Source organism: Oncorhynchus kisutch, linkage group LG11 (genome assembly GCF_002021735.2).
Source record: "Oncorhynchus kisutch isolate 150728-3 linkage group LG11, Okis_V2, whole genome shotgun sequence".
NCBI lineage: Eukaryota > Metazoa > Chordata > Actinopteri > Salmoniformes > Salmonidae > Oncorhynchus > Oncorhynchus kisutch.
The window spans coordinates 68,690,608-68,710,994 of NC_034184.2; the positions used below are offsets into that span (position 1 = coordinate 68,690,608).

Genomic DNA, 20,387 nt, shown 5'->3' on the forward strand with positions numbered 1-20,387 from the left:
GTGACTGTATTTCTGTCTGAGAGATGGTGAAAATGAATATTTCAGCTGTAATTTTCTAAATTCCTCAGTAAACAACTTTACCCAGATGTCTCATTTGTGACACACAGGTTTGGAGGCCACACAGGGACACACATTACCACGCACACAAACTCATACACGTGCACGCGCTCACGCACACACACCAAAAACAAATAGATATGCCACGTTGTGTGTTTACACACATTCTCATCAGTCAAAATATGACGGGACCCATTAGGACGACGCCACACCGCCCGAGAGCTAACTGTTGATGCAGCTCCGGCATTAATCTCTTTTTTCCTCTCTTTTGACTTTTTTCGGGATGGTGATGATCCAGGTTGCTCTCGGGGGGATCGGGGGAGTTCATTCATGTGCTTGCAGTTGTTACAAAGCCGAATCAGTGGTACATTTAATTAGACAGCCAATCTGTGCGGCAGTCTGCTCCGTCCTGACTGACTCAGGGTAGGAGTGTGCGTGGCCGAGGGCAGGGGAAAGCAGGAGGTGGGAGAATGCGTGCAGCACCCAGTATTCTAGAAACCAAATAAAGACGGCGGTTAGCATGGGTGCAAAATAAGGGAATAGCAGTTGTGGCGGATGCTCATTTGGTGAAAAATACAAGTGGGGAGTTAGCATTGGTGCTAGCTGGGAGAATCATAACAGTCATGCCAGTGCTCATTTGGTGCTACTTTGAAAGGAGAATGGAGAATCCTTCCTATGGCCATAGCACCATCTTGTTGTCTGTGTGTGTAGCATTGCTAGGGAGGTGTAGTGAGAAATGTACGTTTCCTTTCCTCTCACTCTGAGTCACAAAGGAGAGGAGTGGCATGCTAACCTCTTCTCTCTTTTTTCCCTTCCCTCAATATCGCTCTCCCCTGCGTGTGTGAGTGCATGGTGTGCGTGTGTGCTTCTGCTAGGTCACACACTGAGGAGAGTATGCAGTGCAGTTTCACTCTTCCTCTCTGTCTTTATCTCTGGTTATAAGAGGGAGAGAAAGAGAGAATGTGCGAGATAGGAAGAATGAAAGACAGAGAGAGGCAGCTGACTACAAGGGAGAGAGAGAGAGAGAGAGAGAGAGAGAGAGAGAGAGAGAGGGAGAGAGAAAGCACAGTCAGGGTTAACCTACCTCTAGGATGGCACCGTCCGGCTGGCGTAGAAAGTGCCTGTAACGGTGGTGCTGCCCGCTCAGGTAGAGGGTGTAGACAGACACGTGGGTACTGCTCTCGCCCCCTGCGGCGGGCACGGCCCCATGAGGGTCACCCCTGGGGGGGGCACAGCCCGCCAAGGGGCCCTCCTCTGTCCAGATGTAGTCATACACTGACACCTAGTGAGACACACACAGGGGCCCCGTCAGCCTCATTACAGACTCCCCAATACACACACGCACATACACACAGATGAATGCAGGCATGCACACACATAGACACACATGAACACACTAACTAGACACTGTCAGGAGCTTGTCAAAGCAGTCAGGGTTCATTCCCTCTCTACACCAACAGAGAGAAATAGAGAGAGAGAGAGAGAGAAGGGGGGAGGGAATGGGGATGAGGGAAATAGATGTGTGCGTGTAAAATAGAGAGAGCGAGGGAGAGAGAAAAAGAAAGAAAGAAAGAGGGAGAGTACAACAGAGTACACAGGGTTTAGTGACGCATACCTGCACAAATGCTCACTTCAACGTAATTATACCTTGCCCTGCTTGTGACCACAGCTCAGCGCTCTTAAAGAATTAAAACCCAAACAGTTGACAGTAATCCTCTGTAATTTGCAGAGCCTCACATCTAAAGATGAGCACCGTCCGAAAAGGAAAAGAAGGTAAGAATGCTGAGGATCAAGTTGCCAAACACAAACACAACTCACATTATCAATCGAGACCTTGACTTATAACATGTGGCTGCACTCTTCTTATTTTTTGTCAAGAAATATGGACACAGGAAAGGAGAGAGAATTTGTATGCTATGCATGCTAAGCTGCTATAAGCCAACTACGCTTTCACTAGTCCTGTGGGGAGTGATCGTGCAGCAGGTAAGGGAGAAGGGATCAGGTTGTACCAGGGCGAGGGCATACACACAACCATGGTGGCGGTGCTGTTTGTGCGTGCCGCTTCTGCCTGTTCTGCCGCTGCACCTGTAATGCACTGCCCTCCTCTATTAGGGCAACACAGGGAGCTAGCAGAGCGTGTAACATGTTATATAGGTCATGTAACTCGATGGCATCCATGTGTGAAGATCATGGTGCCTCTCTGGCTGATAACGCCTGTTTTTAGAGGCCTGTGTGTTAGTTTGCCCACCGCATCACACACAATGCCTCTGAACGAAACACACGCAGGTACAAGACGGGAGAACGTTGAGGTAACACACACACACAAGCAGACATGGTCGACACACGGACACACCCTCACTTGTGCACACAGGCACGTACACACACTAAAAATATGTTCCAATATCAGACAAACACGCACAGACAGAGACAAGCTCAACAACAACTCTCTCTTGTAATTCAAGGCCTCTGCTTCGAGGGTCCTCTAGGCCTCTCTTACCAAGGAGAGAGAGCGAGAAAAAATACAGACAGAGCACTGAGCGGCCGTGCCGGAGTAAAAGCACTCATCCTCTGAGATGGAAACCAGATTTGGGGGACTGACTGTCTGTGTGGAGGTGGGGGAGCCAGGCAGGCGGAGGCAGGCCCGCATCCTGCCAGGTTCAGAGCAAGGACCTAATTAAGGCATGAGTCATTCTGTGGAGGCACACAATCTCTCTCACGCACACGCACACGCACACACACACACACACACACACACACACACACACACACACACACACACACACACACACACAGTGAAGGTTAAGGCTGGGTGAAAGGCACCAGGAATTTTTTCCCGGCAGCAGAGTTTATAAACTCAAGGTGACCCCCTAATTGGCTCCGTAATTATGATTTGTCTAAGAAAACACGGAGCCAGAAAGCCAACTCATTCACAGGGCCTGAGTGGCAGGGTCACGCTGAAGGAGAGACTTCGTTTTGGGAAGTGTATCGATGTCCTGATTTTCTTCTAACTACATAAACTGTTAGCCAAACAACTCAGGGCAGTTCGAAAACACCCAAGTCATTACCTACTTGTAATTAGACAACTGCTCTAAACACACTGCAGACAGCCTGGAGAGAACGACCTCATTGTCACAAATGTCAAAGAGTCGCTTTGGTTCGAAAGCGGGAAGACCAGCCACAAACATTTAAGGAAAGAAACGCAGGGGGACGCATCTCTTTAACGCCAATTCAGTATTCATTAGGGTAAAGCTGTGCCCTCTAGGTCCATACTATCTTGCCTGGTGTGATCTGGTGACATACTTCCCCAATAATCTTCCATTCACGATAACAGGAATTGATTCATTGTAGATTTTTGAGTAGTGTATTTGATAGCTGTTGAGGGACAACGTAAGAAATGCATCAGATGACACAAAACAGGAGATATTTCAATTGTTCTCACTAATACTACATTTCCTTCTCCTGTCTATAACATTTCCTGTGCCGTGGCCACATTGGCCAATTTGCTGGTGAAATCCCTGTGACAACACATTGAGACAAACATAGAAACGTTTTTGTGTGCGGATGACGGGGATGCCATTTCACTCAGTGCATTATGGTTCTCAGGGTGAATCATATTCTGAGCTGTAGCTACAGTGAGGGGGAGGGAGAGGGAGAGAGAGAGAGAGAGAGAGAGAGAGCGAGCGAGCGAGAGCATTAGGAGGTTGGTTCCGTTTCTGGCCAGCCTGACTTCTATACGAGCCCAAGTCTGAGTGCTCTCTTCTTCCCCATTGTTCCATTTGATAGCACTAAGTGACTGATTTACATTCAATGCCTGGGTGTAGCAGGCCGAACAGCTGTGGGTTAAGCAGATAGCATTCAAGTGAGCTAACCTAATTCCGACCAATCTTGCCTCGATTTATCGTTGACGTCTGCATTTAGGAAATCTGATAGAGTCCGTATCAGTCTCTTGACTCGCATGGGAAGAGACAAGCATTATTTATTTTAGGGACTATAAACAGCAAGCCATGTCTCCCAGCAAGGACATAAATTGTGGTATATGTAGACATTACCGCAAATGCACAGAGGGGTAGATCCAGGAAGTGGGTAGGGAATCTAACAGCAGTCATTGGTCCACTGTTCACAAACAAGTCTGCATGTAACACTAAGAAGATCGCAAATAGTCTGTATTTTTATGTAACTCCATGGTTATGCAGTATGACAGTGTCTATAGTCAGCGAAGTGAGTATTCAAACAAGTAGAGGAATATTTAGTATATCAATTATTTGCATTCAATGATAAATATTTACAAAAGAGCAAGCTTGAAAACGTGTCAGTGTTCAGATAAGGAACATAAGGAGAGTGGAAGTTAAGGCACTTTAATAAAGCTCTTCTATTCAACAGTTTGAGGCAGAAATAATTCTACCCCTAAATAAAATGACTAAATGCACTACATACCCCCAAAAATATGCCTTTCAGCTTAATTTTTAAAATTGACCCATATGCATACCTAAAAAAAATATATAAACTTGCAACTAATAACTAAAAAGAGGGCAGACACATTTGACAGAAATAGAAACTTTCCACTGGGTGAAGCTATTTCAGTAATAACCATTTCAGTAAACTATTTCAGCAAGAGACATGGCTGTGGACAGAGTGGTTTTGTATTTCGGTAACTCGACCTTGACTCTTTACAAATATCACCGTGACATTTTCACTCCATTTTGTGACGTGTCAATGGTTGTCTAAAACAAGAGGAATTCCTTAATGACCTCATGCTTTTCTGTCCCTGTTGCACAACTGATCCCCCAAACATTCTACCCCCCTGACCTACCTTATCAAAATGTTCATACGACACTTCCGCAATCAAAATGTTTTGAGCTACAGTCTGGTCATAAGCTGAGACTCATTTGGAATTGGCTACAACCAACCAGTAGGCCCAGAACCTCCATTTTGAAAACCCCAGCCATAGGCTATGCATCCCTAATAAACAACACAGAGCTAAATAATCCCCAGAGTGGTGAGTGTGTCTACAGGTTAGGTGGTGCGTGTGAGCGAATGGTGAAGGTTTTCCAGGTAGTGGTGTACTGTATGAGTCATGGGGCTGGAGGTTGGAGAGAGAGGAGAGGCCTCCATAGAAATCTAGACAGACAGGCTGAGCTGTGCTGGCCGTGGTCCAGGAAGGGAGCCTGGGGCCTGGGCACGAGCCGGCCTGTCACCTTCCCTGATCCCTGGATGATTGATCCAAACTAGATAGCCATCATTACCATCCACACTCATCCCTAGGTTCTCCCTCTTCTAGTCTAATTTTACCTCCCATTTGCATGCTCCTTTGGACTAATTAAATCTCTCTCCCTTCTCTCTCTCTCTTGTCATCGGGATGACAAATAACGCGGTGCAATTTTGGCACATTATTATGTATGAAATGTGGGGCTATAATGTATTCCACTCGGCTGAATATCTCAAGACCCATGTGTAATGAGCAAAACAACAAAACTCGACGTGCACTGCAGCCTGTGTGAGCAGTTCACCTCTCTCTCTGTCTCTCGTTCTCCTCCCTCTGTCTTTCTATTTATCAAGACGAAAGCCGCTGACCTTCCAATTCAGTACCATCCACCCGCATTTCCTTTCCTTTTTTTTTTTTACCCGAACGCAATTTATATATAGTGACGCCCGTTTCCTTCCATCCACTGGGGGTGGGGGGGTGGGGGGGTCCCTTTTGGTTTTCAGTTCTGTCCCACTTGGCTTTAATTTACAGTGGGAAAATAATTAGAATCTCACTTTTGCGAAGAGTGGAGTGAAAATGTAAACAATGCTTCCCTGCGGGCGAGTGCTTCATCACGCTGACAGGTGCATTTGAATTTGCCTGGGTGGTGGACAGGCTGGGTTATTTATTTGTCAGTCGCACATGGATGGAGGATGGAAGCCCAGGCTGGGCTGTCCAGGCTCAGGCTGGCTGCATGGGGCTGATGGGCAGCAGTGGCTGGGTGCTCTGGCAGCTCCTGACCCTCTACCCCACGCTTAATCCATCGGGCTGCATGGCTCAACCCCCTGGCTGAGCCAGACTACTGTACCACCGTCCAGAGAGGCGTGGCAGGCTAGCTAGCGGTACCAGCGTATGAACACAAATGTACTGAACATACTGTGCAGATGGAGGAACAGTGACAACTATTGAGGTGGCAGCCATGTCTGTTTCCTTTGTCCACAGACCCTTATCCAGCCACATGTATGTGCACATGCACATACAAACACACACACAGAAAGACACACACACGCGTGCAGTCCCAGTGCCTGGGTCTGGGAGGGGGGCTGCCTCTCTGTGCAGAGGCTCTCTGAGCTGCGGATGGTCACTCCCATACCTCCCTGCCTCGGCACAGAGCTGGCTCAGGTTCAAGGCCCGTTTCCCCAGATGAGAGGTAGGCAGCAGAAGACTGGGGCCTCCAAGCCTGCTGCTACTGCTGCTGTGTAGATCACATCGAATTTGAAGGTCTCATAGAGAGTCACTGAGCAGGAATCAGAGAGAGGCCATACATACGCATGGATAACCCAGGCCAACGCCAGCCATTAGAATGGAAATAGAGCCGCTATTATTGTCGGCGACGTCCTCGATACAGGGCCAGTCTGTTTGTGTAATTGGGACAGCTTTAAAATGGTACGGACGCATCTCCGGTGCTCGTCTGATTTGGCTCAAACACGCTGTGTCTGGTTAAATGCACAGACGGCCAAGACAGGCAACCGATTGGTATTACGTACAGTAGTGCACACAGTAACTACGCTGTGGCTGATTCAGTACAGTACTTGTTTATTTTGGTCCGTTCACCCTCATTATTGTGCGTATGGTGCAAGGGGCCTTTTTGTCTTTATCTACTTGGATATACCTAGGTGCATATACACTACAGTATGGTCATAAAACTACACTCAATATCAGCTCCTTTTCAAATTGGACTTCTAGAAAAAGGTAAACAAGCAACAATGAATATTTACATGTTCAATTTATGCAGACTAACTTTCTTAGTGAGATAGCATCTCTTGCTCGAGATGATCCAGGAAATAAGATATGCATAATTCACTGTTACTAATCTCCTTTTATCTGGTAGGGGGAAAATAACGGCAACTCAATCCACAAACAACTCCTGTCGCAGCACCGCCCCACTTCCAATAGCAGTAACCCCCCACTTAGTACCAAGGCTCAACCACTGGGGCCTTGAGGGGGAAGGAAGACCGTTTCTCCAGGTTTGTTGTGTTGTTGTGGTGGTGTAAAGGCATTAACTGATCTACAGATCATCCATAAGGGGACTATCCCAATAAAGTCACACCATAGAAGCTACATGGAAAGTCAACCCCTCATTAAAGCATTAAGTGATGACAAACACAATGGTTAATTTGAAGATTTCTTCATGATGTACCACATACCTATAGTCAATGCCACTGTACTTTGTACCATTGGATATTGAGATGCCCCCCAAAAAGGGGCCAAAGTGAAACATCTCTCTTGATTTTCTCTCTGGCCACTTACAAGTGGCTTCATTCCAATCGGCCCTTCAAGGCTTCAGAGGATGATAACTGCCGATAACAAAATTAGACCTGGGATTCTCTGCTTATAGCGGGGCCACCTTGACAGTGCAGTGCTGTATATCCATCTATGTGGTTATGGGAGAGATAAGAGATATTAAAGTCCCTCCAACCTATCTCTCCAGAGGATGTCATCATCCATCCTGTTAAGACGAGACACCTGTCACAATCAGCAGGCCTGCTCCCCCCTGGGCCACAGGAAACACTCAAGGTCACACTCTTTAAAGCAACTGAGGAGGAGGAGGAAGAGGAGGAGGGAAAAGACTAACAAACGTATGGTCAGAAAGTAAAAAGGGCAGATGGTTTCACATGCAGGCTGGTTCTCATAGTGTCGTAGGATCACAAAGAAGGATATGTACTTTTATTAATAGTACTACTTTTAATAATGCTAAAATGAAATCCAGATTTAAGACAACCGACTCTCCACCACCAAGTCCACCACTTTCTAGAGATACATTCCTGCTTCATGTCAATTGTGCCAAAATGTTGGTTCTTTAAATACTCTTCAATGAAGCAAACTGTTATTATTTAGATTAGTGACCACATCCCATTGGACTCCAACCGAGGCAAACTTTCTCTGCTAATCCTCCGATATAATAATTTCAAACTACAAGACAAATTAGACTAGGCCAGTGTGCAAAACACTAAAAAAGGGTGCAAGATGAGCTCTTTAAAAATCCCATTTGCTCTTCTGTGTGCCGCTGAAGAACACTCGTTCACTCCTCGCCGACAGTCCAATTTGTTCCTTCTGGTTTGCATTATGGATGGCAAGTGAACGGGCCGGGATCCATAAGAGCTGGGCAGGCAGAGGGAGGGAGGGAGAGGCAGGCAGGCAGAGGGAGGGCGAGGGAGGGAGGGAGGGAGGGAGGGAGGGAGGGAGGGAGGGAGGGAGGGAGGGAGGGAGGGAGGGAGGGAGGGAGGGAGGGAGGGAGGGAGGGAGGGGCAAGCAGAGGGAAGGAGAGGGGCAGGCAGAGGGAGGGGCAGGCAGAGAGAGAGGCAGGCAGGCAGAAGGACGGCGGGAGAGGGAGGCAGGTAGAGGGAGGCAGGCAGAGGGAGGCAGGTAGAGGGAGGGAAGAAGCAGGGAGCGGCAGGTAGGGAGGGAAGAAGCAGGGAGAGGCCGGGAGGGAGGGAAGAAGCAGGGAGGGGCAGGTAGGGAGGGAAGAAGCAGGGAGAGGCCGGGAGGGAGGGAAGAAGCAGGGAGAGGCAGGTAGGGAGGGAAGAAGCAGGGAGAGGCCGGGAGGGAGGGAAGAAGCAGGGAGAGGCCGGTAGAGAGGGAAGAAGCAGGGAGAGGCCGGGAGGGAGGGAAGAAGCAGGGAGAGGCAGGTAGGGAGGGAAGAAGCAGGGAGAGGCCGGGAGGGAGGGAAGAAGCAGGGAGAGGCCGGTAGAGAGGGAAGAAGCAGGGAGAGGCAGGCAGAGGGAGGGAAGAACCAGGAAGAGGCAGGCAGAGGGAGGGAAGAAGCAGGGAGAGGCAGGCAGAGGGAGAGAAGAACCAGGAAGAGGTAGGCAGAGAGAGGGAGAGGCAGAGGGAGGGAGGGAGGGAGGGAAGGAAGAAGCAGGGAGAGACAGGACTTCAACATGTGGACTCAATTGTGTGGCTTCCAGCTGGACGTTGTTTTGACAGCTGACAGGGCATACAACATCCCTGAATCTCTACAAGTGCAAAGACACCACTAACTAGAAAACATCCACTTTGTAAAAAAACTGTGTTCGTGTAAGTTAGCATCGGTCTGGCATGTGATGGGGGGTGCTAACCATACAGACCTACTTATGATGTGACGAGTCTCTCTCTCTTCTTCTCTTTCCCTCTTTCTCTCCTTCTCTATTACTCTCTCCATCTCAGACTCCCAGAGAAAAGCCTGCCCAGGGTTTAGGGAGGAGAAGAGATAATAATATCCTCTTCCTGGATTAATGGTGAGGGACATATTAAGCAGAGGCTGACACTCCCAGTAATTAAACGTTCACACGGACGAGTTCAAACGCGAACCGATGCCTCTGTTTCCATGGGCCTGGGAGGAGACATGGGGAGCACAAAAAGCCAACACTGGGACGGTTCAGTGTCAGAGACACGTAAACTGACCGCCCATTCTTCAGTTTGAGGTGTTACACAATTACAACAATGGCTGCATCTCTAAGGCCTAGAATTTCCAAAAGCGAAGCAAAGCAGACGCTTTTTCCGAGGATCTTCTGCGAATCACAGAGTAGCCCTGGGTGAACGCGGCGATACTAAAAAATGGAGACAGGGCTGCAGCGTTTTGTGAGTAGAACGGGGGGGGGGGGGGGGGTTGCTGAGTGAGTGCTTCTATATATATTTTTTCTTTCTTTAACCATTGTGCGACTGCACCGCTTTCACACATTACTGCCCCCCAAAGTCTGTGACCTTTTCACCAACACAGGCATGTACCCTTTGCAGTCACATCTCATATTGAGCACTCTAATGCAGCGGCGAGTGGAGTGGTTGTGCTCCTGTTCCCTGTGCCTGCCTGGCTGGCTGCTGTAGCCCCGGGCCACGGAGGCTCACAGCACTGTCCACTAATAGCCCCCTGTAATTGAAGAAGCCACTCTCGGACCTAATGCGACAGACACACACACACACACACACATACAGCCCCCACTCTATGGCAGGGTCGGGTGTGGGATGAGAGAGGTGAGGGGTGATGGGGGAACTGCCCTCAGTGATCCCCATATCTCCCTGCCCCCAACAATACCCCCATCGACTCCAGATGACCCCTCCTATATTACCGCGGTGACATATCAACTCCTCTCCACTTCCTGCGTTCCTGTTTTGGGTTCCTGTAGGGGGGCTCTCTGGGCCATTGTTCCACTGACAAGCGGTTCCTGGGCTTCTCGTCATGGGCTAATGCTCCCCTGGTTTGGGGTGATGGCCTTGTTCCCTTAGCGGTGGAGGTGGTCGTCTCTCGGGGCCCCTTTAACGTCTCACTTTACTGTACATAAGTGAAGAGCAGGAATGGGGAAGCCAAAATGGCAGAGGGGTTGCAGCATTGTTTTGAGGTAGATCATGCAGAGGACATTGTTGAGGGGTAAAACAGATTGGCTAAAACCTTTACCAGAGGCTCAGATACTGGATAAAGAGAATAACCATTTCAATGCTCAACTCAACTCAAAAGGTTGTTATGGTAATTCCAATGGGTAAGAAGTTACGTCGAGTGAAGCTGAAATCTGATCAAGTGGTAACATGAGGGAATAGTATAGATTAGGGAGACCACACATAGTCCCCTCTCACATGATTAAGGAAAGAGAAGCACAGTCCCAGTTATCATTAGAGCTCCAATCTGTGCCATCCAAACCTCAACAGGTTTACCCCCTCACAAGCATGTTTTGCAAAGCACCTTGGGTGTTCCCCAAATTCGCACAAGGTAACCCATTACCTAGACATACGGAGACAAACGCCGCCACCACGATGTTGTCGACCGCCGTTCAGTTGCGAAAACATCTCTGGGGCCATCGTCGAGACGACAACTTCCATTAGCACAATGTCACCCGGAAACTTCTGGTGAATAACGACGGTGACAATGACTCTAGTGAGGTAGGGCTCTCCTCAGTCACTGTCACAGCCCCCACTCTGACACAACTGTTTGCGTACCTGCTTAAGTATTACCGAAATTAACACCTCCCTTCCAGGTACAGTAATCAAGAGGGTGACGGCAGACAATTAATTAGGTCCATCTGCATCAGTGCTTTTCCATAATTAATGTGCTCATTACCAACTGAGCTCCACTATGAGTTTTCGGTTGCAGTAGACTCCCACAACGGTGTGCTAACCAACTAATGCAGTAGGCAGTGAGCCTGGCTTCTGCTGTAACTTCCCTGGAGAACTAGAACTAGGAAAGGTACCGATGTAGATGATCTAATCGATCGTAAGCGATGACATCAGCGAGTGGGTGTATCTATCAACCACCATCATTGACACTAGCTAGATGATAAGAATTTAATGAAAACTCATCCTACTGCTTCCTCCGCAAGTGTTCAGATCGAATTCCAAGTCAGGTATGAGTGTAGGCCCACTCACCCACTTTGGATCAGCTCAACAGCTGGTGCTTTTATCTGATGCCACCACCTTTAAGTCATATTCAAAGCTTACGGCAATAGAACTGATCGTATACTGTAAGGCCTGGAAGAATAGTGAGGTGTAATATAAAGTTCATTGGTAAGTAAGAAAGTAAAATTAGATTATGTTTTATGATCATGAAAATTACAAGTTTGATAATAATAGGGCCATTTGCAGATTTGTTATTGAATGTGGATTCTTCTTTTATTGTTTCAGAGCTGGAGGGAAACATCACATGTACAGTAAAAAGGTAGGAAGGATCGCGCCCCATGTTATGGCAGAGGGCACCCTGAGAGAAAACTGGTTTTAGTCAACGTTGTCATTAACCTCGCTCATTACCTTGTGTTGGATTGTGTTAAGAGTGAGTGTTCAACCGTGTACTTAACACACATTCTATCAGAGAGTAAATTAAATATGGCTGCCCTTGAGGCTGTCTTTGTTTAGTTTGATATTCTTGCTAGCACGAACTGTGACTGGGGACTTGAAGATAAATGGTCATATCAAGTCATTGACCCTTTGTCATCACCTTGCTTGACCCTTAAAACTTTCTATGTCAAGTCACACCATCACTATACTGTACCTGTGAATATCTTTTCTCCTCTATTTCTTTATCCATTCTTCCCTCCTCTCTTGGTTAATGAAGGCCTCGTGGCCCATTGTTATTAAAATTACGCCCTTCCCTCTCATATTAATTGGGTCCGTAATAAGAAACTCGTTGGATTCATTATTTAATTGCAAGGGCACATTTGGAATACAGTTTCTGAAATGTATTTTTAATGAAAAACACTACATCCTGACCTAATCATATCAACCTTATTCTATCTAATTAAGGATGCAAAAAATCATTAGAGTTGCAAAATATTAGTTTCAGCTCTGTCGGGCTGCTCCCCTCTCTCCTTCATGAATATATTTTTTTCCTGTCTCTGATAAATAGTTAACGAGGGAAAAATGACAAAAATTTGCATGTAGGCAAATTAGTTTAATAGGGATATGTCTTTGCTGAGTTAGGAAAGTGACCCTTTTTTGCACAGGAGAAATTGCTCCAATAATGATGAAATAATGGCACGGCCAATCTTATTTCTGTGAAAAATCGCCGGCCTGAATAATGTAAAAATCATAAAATGCAATAACCCTATATTTTAATCAGGCTGGCAAATGTGTTTAATGCGTTAGCATTTTATCAGTTTAATAAAGCCAAATTAGGGACAATATTAAGTATGCTGTAATTGTTGCAGTGCAGCGAGGAAATCTACGTAATGTAGGGAAGACTTAGTAGGACAACTGTGAGAGGCCATCAGGCTAAATTAAGCATTTTCTTAATCATAAACTTTGGGCCCTAATTTCTCTCAAAGTCGCCAGAAAAACGGAGGCCCAATTTCTATCCAATAAACAAGCCAAACTAATTAGTATTACTACCAACTGTATTAACTGAGACTGTATCTCATGTAATGTTCAGGGAGGTGCATGAGGACGGTTCAAGGTGGGGAGTATCGTCTCACCTCCACATTAGCTCCATCTCATGCTGAAGACAACGATTGATGAACTACACTACATGACCAAAAGTATGTGGACACCTGCTAGTCGAACATCTCATTCCAAAATCATGGGCATTAATATGGAGTTGGTCCTTCCTTTTCTGATATAGCAGCCTCCACTCTTCTGGGAGGCTTTCCACTAGATGTTGGAACATTGCTGAGGGGACTTGCTGCCATTCAGCCACAAGAGCATTAGTGAGGTCGGACACTGATGTTGGGCGATTAGACCTTGCTCGCAGTCGGCGTTTCAATTCATCCCAAAGATGTTCGATGGGGTTGAGGTCAGGGCTCTGTGCAGGCCAATCAAGTTCTTCCACACCGATCGACAAACCATTTCTGTATGGACATCACTTTGTGCACGGGGGGTATTGTAATGCTGAAACAGGAACGGGCCTTCCCCAAACTGTTGCCACAAAGTTGGAAGCACAGAATTGTCTAGAATGTGACTGTATGCTGTATCGTTAACATTTCCCTTCACTGGAACTAGGGGCCTAGCCCAAACCATAAAAACAGCCCCAGACCATTATTCCTCCTCCACCAAACTTTACAGTTCGCACCTAGCATTCTCCTGTCATCTGCCAAACCCAGATTCTTCCAAAGAACTGCCAGATGGTGAAGCGTGATTCATCACTCCAGAGAACGCATTTCCACTGCTCCAGAGTCCAATGGCGGCGAGCTTTACACCACTCCAGCTGATGCTTGGCATTGTGCATGGTGATCTTAGGCTTGTGTGCGGCTGCTCAAGCCATGGAAACCCATTTCACGAAGCTCCCGACGAACAGTTATTGTGCTGACATTGGTTCCAGAGGAAGTTTAGAACTCCCTAGTGAGTGTTGCAACCGAGGACCAACAATTTTTACACACTTCAACACTCGGCGGCCCCGTTCTGTGAGCTTGTGTGGCCCACCACTTTGCAGCTGAGCCGTTGTTTCCACTTCACAATAACAGTACTTACAGTTGACCGGGGAAGCTCCAGCAGGTCAGAAATGTGATGAACTGACTTGTTGGAAAGGTGGCATCCTAAGATGGTGCCACATTGAAAGTACCTGAGCTCTTCAGTAAGGCCATTCTACTGCCAATGTTTGTCTATGGAGATTGCATGGCGGTGTGCTCGATTTTATACAACTGTCAGCAACGGGAGAAATAGCCAAATCCACTAATTTGAAGGGTGTCCACATACTTTGATATATATATATATATATATATATATATATATATATATATATATATATATATATATATACTGTATATTGAACTATATTGACTTGTATGGAAAGACTGGCTTTGAATGAATAGGCTTAACCCACAAAAGTTGTTGTGAGGCAATTGGTCTATAGGAAGATCTCACACCTAAACAGACCACAAGTTTGCAAAAATCACTGAAGCTGGAGACTCATATCTCCCTCACTAACTTTAAGCATCAGCTGTCATAGCAGCTCACAGATCATTGCACCTGTACATAGCCCATCTGTAAATAGCCCATCCAACTACCACATCCCCATATTGTTATTTTTTTTGCTCCTTTGCACCCCAGTATCTCTACTTGCATATTAATCTTCTGCACATCTATCACTCCAGTGTTTAATTGCTAAATTGTAATTACTTCGCCACTATGGCCTATTTATTGCCTTACCTCCCTAATCTTACCTCATTTGCACATACTGTATATAGATTTTTTTCTATTGTGTTATTGACTGTACGTTTGTTTATTCCATGTGTAACTCTGTGTTGCCATACCAAGTTTACTACACTCTTGCAAAAAAGGGTTCCAAAAGTGTTATCCAGCTGTCGCCATAGAACCCTTTTTGGTTCCAGGTAGATCCCTTTTAGTTCCAAGTATTTCCACAGAGGGTTCTACATGGAACCCAAAATGGTTGTACCTGGAACCAAAACAGGTTTTACCTTGAACCAAAAAGGGTTCTATGGCGACAGCTGGATAACACTTTTGGAACCCTTTTTTGCAAGAGTGTAGTAAACTTGGTATGGCACAGATCCTTAGTTAACTTGGTATGGCACAGATCCTTAGTTAACTTGGTATGGCACAGATCCTTAGTTAACTTGGTATGGCACAGATCCTTAGTTAACTTGGTATGGCACAGATCCTTAGTTAACTTGGTATGGCACAGATCCTTAGTTAACTTGGTATGGCACAGATCCTTAGTTAACTTGGTATAACACAGATCCTTAGTTAAATTGGTATGGCACAGATCCTTAGCTAACTTGGTATGTCTAAAAGTGAAATGGGCACATTGCTAGACTGGACTGTAAAATATATTTATTTGGTGAGAAGGCAACAACTGTTGGAGCAATTATTAGAAAATGGAAGAAGTTCAAGATGACGGTCAATCACCCTCGGTCTGGAGCTCCATGCAAGATCTCACCTCGTGGGGCATCAATGATCATGAAGAAGGTGAGGGATCAGCCCAGAACTACACGGCAGGACCTGGTCAATGACCTAAAGAGAGCTGGGACCACAGTCTCAAAGAAAACCATTAGTAAGACACTACGCCGTCATGGATTAAAATCCTGCAGCGCACGCAAGGTCCCCCTGCTCAAGCCAGCGCATGTCCAGGCCCGTCTGAAGTTTGCCAATGACGATCTGGATGATCAAGAGGAGGAATGGGAGAAGGTCATGTGGTCTGATGAGACAAAAATAGAGCTTTTTGGTCTAAACTCCACTCGCCGTGTTTGGAGGAAGAAGAAGGATGAGTACAACCCCAAGAACACCATCCCAACCGTGAAGCATGGAGGTGGAAACATCATTCTTTGGGGATGCTTTTCTGCAAAGGGGACAGGACGACTGCACCGTATTGAGGGGAGGATGGATGGGGCCATGTATCGTGAGATCTTGGCCAACAACCTCCTTCCCTCAGTAAGAGCATTGAATATGGGTCATGGCTGGGGCTTCCAGTATGACAACGACCTGAAACACACAGCCCGGGCAACTAAGGAGTGGCTACGTAAGAAGCATCTCAAGGTCCTGGAGGGGCCTAGCCAGTCTCCAGACCTGAACCCAATAGAAAATCTTTGGAGGGAGCTGAAAGTCTGTATTGCCCAGCGACAGCCCCGAAACCTGAAGGACCTGGAGAAGGTCTTTATGGAGGAGTGGGCCAAAATCCCTGCTGCAGTGTGTGCAAACCTGGTCAAGAACTACAGGAAACGTATGATCTCTGTAATTGCAAACAAAGGTTTCTGTACCAAATATTAAGTTCTGCTTTTCTGATGTATCAAATACTTATGCAATAAGTACTCATGCAATAAAATGCAAATTAATTACTTAAAAATCATACAATGTGATTTTCTGGATTTTTGTTTTAGATTCCGTCTCTCACAGTTGAAGTGTACCTATGATAAAAATTAGACCTCTACATGCTTTGTAAGTAGGAAAACCTGCAAAATCGGCAGTGTATCAAATACTTGTTCTCCCCACTGTACATAGTTGGCTTCAGCATAGTCTATATTGAAATGGTGTGCTACCACAAAACAGCTGAACAAAATCTTTGCATTTACGATGAGGTGGCAATTATCTTTCACTTACACTCGCCTCGGTTGACAGGTATTATAATATCTCATCAGAAAGTCACTAAATAGTTTGGGAGGCTTTACAGGGAGGCTGCAGTACAGTACAAGCTGTAGCCATTTGGGAGTGTATGAACTTGAGAGAGAGAGCAGGAAAGTTAATAAGAGATGTATGCCACTAACAAATTGTACAGAATAAATTAAATGGGGTTGGATCGCTATGTTCTATTTTCTTATCTGCAGAAGTCACATTTTCAATCACTATGCATAGATTCCCCACCACCGTGGTTACATGCTAATACAGTGTCATCGCTGTGTCATCCTCACCGACCCATAGTGCCTGTCAGAAGATGACAGCTTCCCTCAGATGAGAATCATTTCATGGGGACGTTGGAATTTCCTGCACCCACAACCTTCTGACATCGACTTGTCCATGCTAAGTTCACATTAACCAAATGCCTGTTGCAGTGTGTGTGTGTGTGTGTGTGTGTGTGTGTGTGTGTGTGTGCATGCATGTGTGTGTGTTGATTGAGTAGTCTTTCTTTAATGAAATATCTTTGGAAATTGGTTTCCACAGACTAATCAGGCAGCCCGCTAGCTGAGTTTCTGTTTTGGTAATTATCTTGTACTAATTAGAATGAAGCTAAAGACCTTTGAGATGAATTCCTTGGCTTTCTGAAATGTAACTAAAGAAAATGTAATGATAGAAAATAAGCTTATTCTATGTATCTTCTTAGAACTTAATATCTTCGTTAATAAAGTGTCCAAATTAAATCTAGTAATGGACAATAACTGGAGTCTATCTTGACCACTCTTCTAAGTCCCTTGCTAACCAATCAGCTCACCCACAGAATATATCCCTTTGGTCCTAGACCCTAGCGGGCATGACCCGCGGTTACAGACAACCAACCACAATTTCTCTGCCTGTTAGATGGAGCAATCTAATGGATTAGTATCAACAGGGTCTTTCTGCTCATCCTCTCAGTAAGAAAACAACCATTAATCCAATTAAACACTTACGACTTGAGGACAGCAGAGAGCAGGAAGCATGGCTACAGTAGTGTGGTCATAAGAAAGGCCTTCTCACACCATTGAGTTGAGCTGGCCTGGTTAGGCATCCAACATAGTTAATGGAACAGTGCTGAAAAGGAACATGTGGAAAAAAATATCCGAGCCAGCCCAGTTTGGTTGGGGTCAGGGTTTATGGACATTAAGCGGGCTAGTTGGCTCACCTTGCGTCTTTCTCCGTTGAAGCCCCTCCACTGCTCGGCCTTCTGGATGATGTAGTCTAGTTCCTGGTTGGACACCTCCAAGTCCCGGGGAACGAAGAAGGATCCCTCGGTCACGCTGAGACGCTGGAAGATGTCCAGCATGCGCCCCTCGTTGTGGAGTCTGGGGGGAGGGCGTGAGGGTGGAGGGAGGGAAAGTGGAGGAGACGAGCCATGAACCATCATTGTCTGCCACTCTGCCTTCTTAAAAGGCCACCAAGGGTAATTTGTGAAAACAAGGAACAATATTGCCCTACTCAACCCAACGGTGTCAAAGTTCATGACTGTACTCATGGTTTTGTTGGCTAGTCGGATGCCAAACCAACGTCACATCCTAATTATATTCACGTTAGTGTCACGTCGGCTAACGTTCCACAAACCGGTTTCCTGACCTTTGGGACACATTTCATCTGACGAGCCTCGGTGGCATTGAATGAAGCTTATCGTTTCGATGTTGTCTGGTGCTTACAACTAAAACCCAAATCATGGTGTCCAGTGTACCAGAAAACATCCTCAACGTTCTATTAATTTAATTAAGCATCTCATTCCAGACTCAGTATGCCGTTTAAAATGGAGTATCTGAATTGATCCACAGAACGCAGAACACAGAGGACAAGAATGCAGGCAAATTGGCCTTGGTGAGTGGGAGGGAGGCTACTTTTAGTTAAAAGGAGCTGGGCTGGCAGTAAGTGGGCGGTATGGAACAATCAAGATCACGGGAGACTCCAGAGGACTCCACAAGGCGCTTCAAAGATAGCCGCCAGGGGATTGGCTGCTATTGGCTGCTGATTGAGTGGCCGTCTGATGAGGTGGGTCTGAGTCATGCGGCCACGCCAGAACGCGTATTGATCGGAGTCTCGAGGTGACTGAGCATCAGCCGGCTAGCTTTCTCCACAAGCAACACAGACAACAGCCCACAAAGACACCAGCGCTACACAAACAAACAAATGCCTTGGCCAATCATCAAACGCGTGCAACCTTTTCCCCTACCAAAGAGATTCTCCGCAGTCAGGGGGTAATCAGTTAAAACTAACATCAAGGAGAGCCAGCTGTATACAAGGATACTGGATAGATAGAGCTTTGAACCCAGCATCACTCCTATCCAGAGCTCTTGGGATAGTTTGCTACTCTTCTGTAGTACTCTGACTTCAGACATAAGAATAGCTTGCATTCATCATCAGATGTGCTCTTTTCATTCATTTATACGCCTCTCTCTCTTAGTGGGATTCACCGTCTTTCATTGCGGAAAAGCCTTGGATATGCACAATATGTTTGGCAGAAGTGCTGTTCAACAGTTCTAAACTATGGTACCAGTGAGCATTTATTTTAGTGGAAAACTGTTTGGAGCTGTTACATAGACAATAATAATTTGCCTATTTTTATCATGTGAAATTATTAAGATATAAAGTGGGAACAAAGATACAGTTGAAGTCGGAAGTTTACATACACCTTAGCGAAATAAATTGAAACTTTTTCACAATTCCTGATATTTAATCCTAGTAAAAATTCCCTGTCTTAGTTCAGTTAGGATCACCACTTTATTTTAAGAATATGAAATCAGAATAATAGTAAAGATAATTATTTATTTCAGGTTTTATTTCCTTCATCACATTCCCAGTGGGTCATAATTTTACATACACTCAATTAGTATTTGGTAGCATTGCCTTTAAATTGTTTAACTTGGGTCAAATGTTTCGGGTAGCCTTCCACAAGCTTCCCACAATAAGTTGGGTGAATTTTGGCCCATTCCTCCTGACAGAGCTGGTGTAACTGAGTCAGTTTTGTAGGCCTCCTTGCTCGCACACACTTTTTCAGTTCTGCCACACATTTTCTATGAGGTTGAGGTCAGGGCTTTGTGATGGCCATTTCAATACCGTGACTTGGTTGTCCTTAAGCCGTTTTGCCAAAACCTTGGAAGAATACTTGGGGTCATTGTCCATTTGGAAGACCCATTTGCGACCAAGCTTAAACTTCCTGACTGATGTCTTGAGATGTTTCTTCAATATATCCACATAATTTCCCCCTCCCCATGATGCCATCTATTTTGTGAAGTGCACCAGTCCCTCCTGCAGCAAAGCACCCCCACAACATGATGCCGCCATCCCACGGATGGGATGGTGTTCTTCGGCTTGCAAGCATCCCCCTTTTTCCTCCAAACATAACGATGGTCATTATGGCCAAACGGTTCTATTTTTGTTTCATCAGACCATAGGACATTTCTCCCAAAAGTACGATCTTTGTCCCCATGTGCAGTTGCAAACTGTAGTCTGGCTTTTTATGGCAGTTTAGGAGCAGTGGCTTCTTCCTTGCTGAGCGGCCTTTCAAGTTATGTCTATATAGGACGCTTTTTATTGTGGATATAGATACTTTTGTACCTGTTTCCTACAGCTTCTT

The 20,387-nt window shown here is 45.9% G+C and overlaps 1 protein-coding gene across 1 annotated transcript in view; it reads right to left on the minus strand.

The window, feature by feature from the left end:
* The window catches only part of ofcc1 (orofacial cleft 1 candidate 1), a 104,952-nt gene that overhangs the window by 16,847 nt on the left and 67,718 nt on the right, over positions 1-20,387 (minus strand). The window contains exons 12-13 of the mRNA XM_031835016.1: positions 17,958-18,117; positions 1,142-1,339 (exon numbers count right to left, since the gene is read on the minus strand). Of these exons, the coding sequence (XP_031690876.1) occupies positions 1,142-1,339; positions 17,958-18,117 (358 nt within the window). The remainder of the gene's footprint in view (positions 1-1,141; positions 1,340-17,957; positions 18,118-20,387) is intronic.